The sequence below is a fragment of the Hipposideros armiger genome, unplaced genomic scaffold, assembly GCF_001890085.2.
Source record: "Hipposideros armiger isolate ML-2016 unplaced genomic scaffold, ASM189008v1 scaffold_1942, whole genome shotgun sequence".
NCBI classification, from domain to species: domain Eukaryota; kingdom Metazoa; phylum Chordata; class Mammalia; order Chiroptera; family Hipposideridae; genus Hipposideros; species Hipposideros armiger.
In genome coordinates, this window is record NW_017733292.1 from 10,186 (window position 1) to 19,266 (window position 9,081).

General features: G+C 43.5%; 1 protein-coding gene across 2 annotated transcripts in view; it reads left to right on the forward strand.

Annotated features, from left to right (window-relative positions):
- The window catches only part of GOSR2 (golgi SNAP receptor complex member 2), a 26,495-nt gene that overhangs the window by 9,290 nt on the left and 8,124 nt on the right, over positions 1-9,081 (forward strand). For both annotated transcript variants that reach the window (XM_019634790.1, XM_019634791.1), the window contains exons 2-4: positions 5,894-5,958; positions 7,391-7,499; positions 8,346-8,478. In XM_019634790.1, coding sequence (XP_019490335.1) covers positions 5,894-5,958; positions 7,391-7,499; positions 8,346-8,478 — 307 coding nt within the window. The remainder of the gene's footprint in view (positions 1-5,893; positions 5,959-7,390; positions 7,500-8,345; positions 8,479-9,081) is intronic.

Consider the following 9,081-nt stretch of genomic DNA (forward strand, 5'->3'; position numbering starts at 1 on the left):
GTTTTGTTCTTCAGTCTAGTTGTGGAGGACGTTGCTTCACTGGCCCAAGTTGACACCATCATTGCACTCTTCCTGGGCGAGGCAGATCAGTCACCGGCTTCTGGACGGCCGCTCACGCTGGCTGCTGTCTACACACGGTAGCCCATGGCAACCCACTGCCACAGGGGCTGCAGTCTACGCCGTCGCCAGCGACTCACAGCTGCCCAGTTCCAGGTTGCGCTGTTGTTCAGCATCTTAGCTGTAGAGGGCAGTGTCACTGGCCCTCATATGTGGGATCTGAACCGGAGCCCTCTGGCGTCCCAAGCTAGTTCTTAACCATCGCGCCACTTGGCCGGCCCAAAGTTTTTTTTTTATTTGACTTTAGTGATGAAGTGTTTGGTTTGGGTGGATGAAAATATAGACCCTACCTTGTAATGGTATTAAAATGACAGAATTTGCCCTTACACTGGAGAGCCCTAGTCCCATATAAAAATTACAGGAAGGGACTTAAAGAACTAGACCAGTGAGTCAATTGAAAAAGGCATGAAGCACAAAATTATGCTCATGTTTCTAAGAAAGGGTAGATCTTTTATAATAGTAAGGCACAGAGGGCTGAATGTGCCTAAAAGTTAATCTGTACAGCCTCATCTGGTTAGTTGATTTGGTTAAAGGATGTTACTGAGGAGGCGATGACCAGTTTATTCTTAAGGATAATTTTATTTAGAGTCTCAAACTATACCTGTTTATCAGTGCAGCTGGTAGCTGATCACAGAGAAATCTAGGTAGCTCAATGTTGTGTAAACTTGGGGAGAAGAGGAGTACTAAATGGTGTCCCAAACAAGATGTGTGGAGTATCGATGAACTACTTAGCTCTGCAGGCTTCCAACAACCAACCTACGCTTGGACTCCACAGCACGGCTTACCAACTTTTTCTGTCAAGAACCAGATAGTATATGTTTTAGGTTTTGTGGGCCATACAGCTTCTGTGGCAGCTACTTTACTGTGCTTGTGTGGCTCGAAAGCAGCCATAGACAATATGTAAGCAAATGGATCTGAATGTATTCCAATAAAGCTTTATTTACAAAAACAGGCAGTGGGTAAAATTTGGTCTGTCACTATTAGGCCCTCTATTATGCAGTCACTGATTCATTCAGCGAATATTTATTGAGCATGTACTATGTGCCAGGCACCATTGTCAGTGCTGGTAGTATAGCCCTACTCTCAAGGAGTTTACCTTCTTTCATGCTGCATATTCTGATCTGCCTTTTCTTGAGTATCTTTAAAAGGAAACACATGGAGTCCTGTGAGCATCAGAAATGAACTTCTGCATTCGCAGAAATCAATGCTTGTAGCTGAATTGACACAACAGTAATTGAACATATTAATTTTACTGGAACTTTGAACCCAATTTGTGATTATCTCTTGCCATGTCCCTGAAAGTACATTGCAATTAGATAAACATTTTAAAGTTAGGCATTTTAAAAACTCCTGAACTGCCTGAACAACGAATGGGGAAAAAAAATAAACTGAATAAACATTTTACACTTAATGCTTCATTCATATAAAGAATGAACTTTTTAAGAGGAGCCAATAGCCAGGCTTCTATTTTTGAGATCTCAGTGGTTGTAAAGCTGCCCCATTTGTCCCCTCTGTAGTTCTTCAAATTCTGATTCAGTAGGTCTGGAACACAAGTAGCTCTATTTTTTAACAAGCTATGCAGGTGATTTTGATGAGTAGCTGGGTTTAAGAACTATTACCTTATGTCAGGCCTAGTTTTTCCTTTTTGTTTTCCTTCTGATGAGAGCCTAAACACTATATATAGAGGCAGTGTGGGTGAGGTGAAAATGACCAAATGGTTTCACTGCTTTAAACTTAAGTAAAACAACACATTTTTGCAGGATGTATAGTTGACACAGCATTCTCACATTGCATTTGGATCTACCACCCTTTAAATAATTGTGATTATTAGTATCCCTACTTTACAGTTGAGGAAACTGAGGCACCAAGGAGTTCAATGACTTGTTCAGTATCCCTCAGCTAGTACACAGTGGTACTAGAACTTCATCCCAGATCTTAAATTTTAACTCCAAAACCTTGTTTCCTACTTATGGTGGTTAGAGGCGGCATGGATGGACTTTTAAAAAGCAATTCTGTTTTAAAATTCTTCCTAGATCTTCTACAAACCCTTTTTAAAAGTCAGCAACAGTGACCCTTGCTTATTTGCCACTAGGCCTCTGCTTGGTTATGTTATCGCCCAAGTCCATCACGGACCCCAGGCTTTTTTTTTCCCCTTGTATTGAGCTGAAATCTGTCATCTTGAAATTGATTTGTACCTTTTAGTCCTGGGTCTCCCTTAAGGAGCAGCAACGGAGAGCAATCCCCTTCCCCTTCCTGTAGGTCAACTCAGATAACCTGAAACGCACCAGCTGCCCCATTTTACTGTTGTGTTTTCTTTTCTAAGAGACTTATTATCACTAGCTCTTTTGACCTTTCCTCTTTGTGATTTGACTTGTAAACTCTTCCCCAGTCATCTTGTTCATCTCCCATTGGGGGAAACCTTTAATTGATAGGGTCCCTTTAACAGATTACTCCCAAAATTGAATGCCACTCTGTCGTGTGCATTTGACTTTTTTTTTAATCTAAAGTCAAAATACTTTCCATCCCTACAAATTTTATCCTACTGTTTTAGCCTAAATGGAAAATGTTAATGTTTGCTTTTTTGTACGGTATCCTAACCCCTCATTATAGCACAGAATCATGTGCAAATTTCATAAACATAAGTTGATTTTTTAAAATATTGAGCAAAACATAGAGCCAAAGGCAGGGCTGTGGTGGAACACTGGGAGTCACTCCCTCAGTCTGTAGTATCGTCACGCCATATTTATCGTAAGGTATCATGTGAAACTATCAAATGCCCCTTGACATCAGCATTAACTTACTGTGGTATCCTCAGTGTGTCGCTCCTTTCCCACTGTGGACACACCTGTGGTTTTATTTTCCTCAAGCCCTCATAGACTGCTTTGATTGTATATCTCTCATACTTGTTGAATGAGTGAATGAATGAATGAATGGCTGAGTGAGTAAATAAATGAATGATACTTGTTAAACCATTGACTCGATATCTGAAAAATTATTATGATTAGTTATTTTATCTATGAAATATTTCAAACATATAAAAATAGAGAATAATATAAGCCATGTGTTAGGACTCATATGTAGTACATATGCTTCAGATCATTGATTTAAAGAGTAGAATTCAAAGCTCCCACACCCATTCCCTTCCCTCTCAAGTACATGTTCCTAGAAGTGGAATGCTGGGTCATAGGACATACATGTATTTGACTCTCCGTTATTGTCACAAATCTATTAAAAGTGTTTCTACCAGTTTATAATCCTACTGTGTATGAGAGTTCTAGTTTCTCTGTGTCCTTTTCAGTGTGTGTTATCAAACTTTAAAATATTTGTCAATCTGGTGTGAGAAACATGTTATCTCATTGTGTTTAATTTACATCCTCCTGATGACTAGTAAAGTTGAGTATCTCATCATATATTTATTGACCACTTGGGTTTCCTATTATGTCAGATGCCCTTTGCCTATTTAAAAAAAATTGCTTTGTTTGATATTTCCTATTTGTAGCAGTTCGTTATGTATTCTGGACATTAGTCATTTGTTATCTGCTGCAGATATATTCCAGTCTCTGCCTGTCTTTATTTTTTTATGGTGCCTTTCGTGTAAAGTTTTTTGTTTTACACAGTCAAATGTATCAGTCTTCTGTGGTTTATGGTCATTTTGGAGGGCAGTTTTGTTTTTTGTCTTGTTTATGAAACCCATCTTTTACCTGAAGTCATAATATGCACACCTATATTTTCTTCAGAAAGTTTTAAAGCCTTACTTTTTACATTTAGGTTTCAAACCATCTTGAGTTTATTTTTGTGTATTATGAGGTATCTTTTTTCCATATGGATAACAAACTGAGCTGTCAGCATTTATCGTAGTCCATTGTTTTCCTAACGATTTATGTCACCAAATCCCCAAATATGTAGGCCTGTTTCTGGCTTTTATTCTTGCCTCTTGAGTCAGGGTTAGGGGTTAGAGTTTGTCTATCATTGTCTCTCCCTGCATACTACTGTATTGTTTTAATTAAGTCTTTGTAATAGTCTTAATAGCAGGTATGACAAGTCATCCCTTTCATACCTGTTCAGAGTGTCTTGGCTGTTCTTTGCCCCTCCCCTTTTTTAGTTCCTGTTCCTGTCAGTAATGTCACCAGTTTTCAGATTTGCTCTGTTAAGCTACCACTGAAAATTAACCTCACCATCCACATCCAGGCCTTCAGTAAAACCTTAATTGTCCTTTCTGTCAGCGTTACCGTCTAATCCTCTATAGCTGTTTCCACGGGTACCCTGATCCAGATGTTGGTTACCTCAGGCTGCATGCCTCCATCTGCCTCCACGTCCCCACGTGCCCCGTTCTGAAATGTCCGGACTTACCTCGCTGAAGTAGCAGCCTGGCCTCTCAGACTGTAATAGGGATTTCTAGCTGCCCCTCGGGGCCACGGGTCTTGCCCAGGAGCACTCTGGGAGTCATCAGAGGGCTGGCCTTGCTTCTGGTGCCATGGGTCATGTTTAGAGGCTGCAGGGAAGCCCTGGAAAAGCCTAGAGGCAAGATGAAACCCAGTTTGGGCTCCTGCTGACGTCTGTACATTTGGGGTCCCAGTTTGTGGTGCTCATGGTGGAAAATGGTTGCTGACCTTTCCCTCAAGGGCTGGGGAAGATGTAAGAACTCAGCAGGCCCCTTTCCTGTGGCTCCAACACGGAGAGACGGGAAGCACCAGGAGGCGGCTGTTGGGGGTGGTGTAAGCAAAATTGCAAGGACTGATCCCAGGGACCCTTAGGAAGGGTTCTGAGGGTGACCTTGGGGCCAAGCCCTGGGGAGCCCCCAGAGAGTGCTCTGGGGCCTGATGTCTGGGGCCACGCCAGAGGGCCAGGGTACAGTGTTGCATTTCCAGATGAGATGGTAGTTGCCCCATTGCCAAGGAAAGATGTTTCCCAAACAGGAGAGTCCTGTCTTTGAGGGCCTTCCCCTGATGGTTTCCTCCAACTGATCGCCTCATCCCCCCTCTCCCCTCTGACCCTGACCTTCTTCCGGGCAGGCCAGCCTGCTCATCATGCACATGGCGTGCCTTGCATGCCTTTTTGCGTATCATCTTCTTCATATCTTCCTTCAGCAAATCGTGTCTCCCTTCAAAATGATGTGCAGAACTCCCTTCACCCACGAAACTCCTCCCAGCTCACTCTTTCTCGGCCACAGCCCTTTCGTTCCCTTCCCTTGCCTTGGCACCACTGCGCTGAGCTCTTCAGCTTTCTGTTTGTTTACTCTTACATGTGTGAGTGTTTTCGTAAAGCTTCTTGGGACTTCTCTTGTCTGTGTGGCCTGCCGTTCCTAATTGCATTGTTCTCAAGGACAAGGATTGTATCTCTCTTGCCCTTTGACTCTCCCTAGTACAGACCAGGGCTCAGCACATTGGGTCAAACTACAGAGAGTGGGATTGGCTGGCCCAGATCGAGGTTTATCACTTGCTCTGCGACCTTGAACAAGTTACATAACCTTTCTGGACTTCAGTTGTCTTATTTATAAAATGAGAATGATAATAAACTTTGCTCATAGGGTTATTGACTTTGCAGAATGTCTCAGATGTGGTAAGCACTCAGTAAATGCTGCCAATCGGTAGTATTCATGTGACAATATTACAAACCATGCCAAAACGTGGCCTGAAGTGCCACATACAGATTTTACAGTTCAGTGATGCTGTGCGTTGAAGTCAGCTCCATGTTGGCATCAGAGAAGTTGTCTTTCCTGACTGCAGCGCTGTTGATCACTCCTGTTTCACTCATTTCCTCCCTCTTCCTTTGATAGGCAGGTCCATGAGATCCAGTCTCACATGGGACGCCTGGAGACGGCAGACAAGCAGTCTGTGCACTGTGAGTAATTAACTGTGGAGACCAGAGTCCTTTCTCTGATGACATGGTGCTAATGGGCTGGGTTTCCTGACTGCATTTCTGCCTCGGAGGCTTAATGATTCAGCGCGGAATGAGCTCTGTTGTTAGGGACAGAAAACCCTATGGCACAGTCACTGATCTCCCTGGTTGTGCCTTTGGGATCCACAAGGCTCAGCCCCCATTGCCCCTCTGCTCCACCTGACATGGCCCCGTGGGAGTGGAAGTCCTTTCCCCATCTGTCTTAATCTAATTACCTGGTCCCTAGAGGAATGTGCTCCACAAAAAGTCAGAGATGTTGAACTGGAATGGTCATTTCTTCTGAGCTGAGAAGTGTGGCTTTTTAGGAGGGTTATTCAGAAACGAATGGCAATATCGATTAGTTTAGTTCCCACACCATGGTTTCTTTGGAGAAGGAGCTGCTTTGTGTTTTTTAGTTTCTTTTCTAGTATAAGAAAAGGTCCTTTTTCTGAGTCGGCCATGCAGACACGACTGGTTACCTACACTGCAGAAACTGCCTTGTTACCTCACTGCTTGGCTGTCACCATGCGCATGTCTTCTGTGTCCTCCTGCCTCCTTCCGCAGCCTCAAAAGTACCTCTTCCCTTGCTTCCGTACCTGACCGTGTTCTAGCTGACCCAGGAAGGTGACATTGCTGTCGTTTCTTTCTGGGGCAAGAAGCAGTCTGGGTGCCTGCTTTTGTGCACGGTTTAGTTTGTGTCCCTCGCCTTTGTTTGCCTCCCCACAATCTCATTGCTACATGATTAGGAATGGAAAAGAGGTCGTTTTGACTGTTTATCACAAGGGATAAGGAAAATGGCTGTATTTATCATATCTTTACCTCTGTGGATTCTTTCCTGGGCCTTTCCTACCGATACCTGGTCTATTTTGGGGACTCCAACAGCTGCCCGCCCATTCTTACGGAAAGCCTGAAGTAAACGCTTTTCTATGTTCAATTTCTAATCGTCCCCTTTGTGCTTTCTTTTAACCTCATGACTGTAGGGAATTGTCATTTTACTAGATATTTAACAATCCATATCTGACAATAATCTCAAAGGAAAAGAGACCTCATTCTGTATTAGAAAATACTGCATTTTGCTTAAAAAATTTATTTGGACAACCTTTAAATGTTCATTTTATTTTCTAAAGGCAGGAAATTTATTCCTACGCATTTATCCTCAGCTTATTAAAAAATTGGCATTGTTTTGGCATTAACAGTTATATATATTTGAAACGTTTACAGAGTCTCTTAGTATAACCTGAATTTTTTTCCATTATTGATTAGTGTATGCATTTTCCTCCTTTTGAAATACATATTTCTGAGTCTGTTGGATATGGTAAAAATATGTTTGATTTATTATTCTAATTTAAGTTCATTGCCTCTTTTCCAGTAATTTTTCTTTTTTTTCTTTGTGCAGTAGTAGAAAATGAAATCCAAGCAAGCATAGACCAGATATTCAGCCATCTAGAACGTCTGGAGATTTTGTCCAGCAAGGAGCCCCCTAACAAAAGACAGAATGCCAAACTGTGAGTGCTGTCATACCCCAGGCCCCCAAGACAGGCCTTTCTCCCAGGGGAGGCTATTTGAATAGTGTGAAACTCCATTTACACATTGAAAAATTGAGACTGTGCAAAGAGAAAGTCTCCATAAAGGGTTCTGGTTGAGTGACACTCTCCCAGAATAAAACGTCTGTGAGGTTAGTGGCTCAGAGTCTGTGTCTCCGCATCTCATTGGTGTCACTGTGACATGCTGCCTCTGGTGCTGTTTTTCTGACCAGACCCATGGCCACTGGAGCCTAATGCTGCCAGGGCCTTTACTCTGCCGTTTGGTCCCCGCCACATTCTTAGGTTGAAATGAATCTTGCTCAATCATTTCAATCAGTCTGTTTGTAATGAAATACTGATCTAATGTTTGATACTCCCCCATGAAATTAAAATAAACCACTCTCACCACTTCCACCCCAGCCCCTGCTCCCAAAAGTTTTATGAAACTCTGTTGATGCTTTACTCCAAAGATGCCCTTGGGCCTCTTCCAGGAAAGCGATATAATCCATAGAAGGTCAGGAAGAGGTCATGGAGCCCGCTTCCTGTCACCTGTTCCCTGTCCTGCGTCCAGAATCAGAGAGCAGCAGGTATTTAAGCTAAGCTGCTGGAATCTCGTGTGCTACGGCCCTACTTTAACCACGAGCCACTTCTTTATTTTCAACACCATTGGTAAAAATCAGATTATTCTGGGGAGGGATAGCACGAAGTGGTATAGAGAGAGTAAGGAAATGTGTTCTTTGCTGAACACACAGCCTGGCGACATCGAATTGCGCCGCCCCAGGTCCCTGGAATGTAATCTGTCTCTCTCTCTCTCTCTCTCAATTCTAGTCGTGTTGACCAGTTAAAGTATGATGTCCAGCACCTGCAGACTGCCCTCAGAAACTTCCAGCATCGGCGGTACACAAGGGAGCAGCAGGAGAGACAGCGAGAAGAGCTCCTGTCCCGTACCTTCACCCCCAATGTAAGCCGGGCACCTGGGGGTGGGGGGGTCTGCAGGTACCTGACAGCTGGTGGAGCTGGAGCCCAGGTCTCTGAGCTTCTTCCTCTTAGGGGTGTCTGAGCAGACTGATGAGAAGGAGACCAACTGGAAATGGCAGTGGACTTGGTGCGTTGCCTCAGAGACTGTACCTAGTCAGGGAATCTCTTTTCTCACACAGACAGCTGAAGAGGAAGCAGTTAACTTGAGGGAATGGGCAGAGGTGAAAATTACCTGGAGTGACTGGGCCGATGCAGGGAGGTCGCAGCTGACATGGTGGAAACGTTTTTTTCGGATCAGATAGAGACAGATGATTAGAACTTAGACCATCTGTAGCGAGGGCAGCATTTCAAAGCTGCCTTCAGGCAATTGCCATGACGCTGTGTATGTGTGTGGTTCCAGTGTCAGATGCATTAAAACGTTTTCGTCCCTTGTCTGAGCAGCAATTTGGAGGAATGTGTTTGTAGATGGATTGCTTGACTTGAGCTTGTTTGAAAGTGGCCTGTAGGTTGGCATGTTTGATTTTGTAGGACACCCTTGTCCCTACCCTTTGATCTCAATAGGATCATTTCCTGCAGGTGGCGGTAG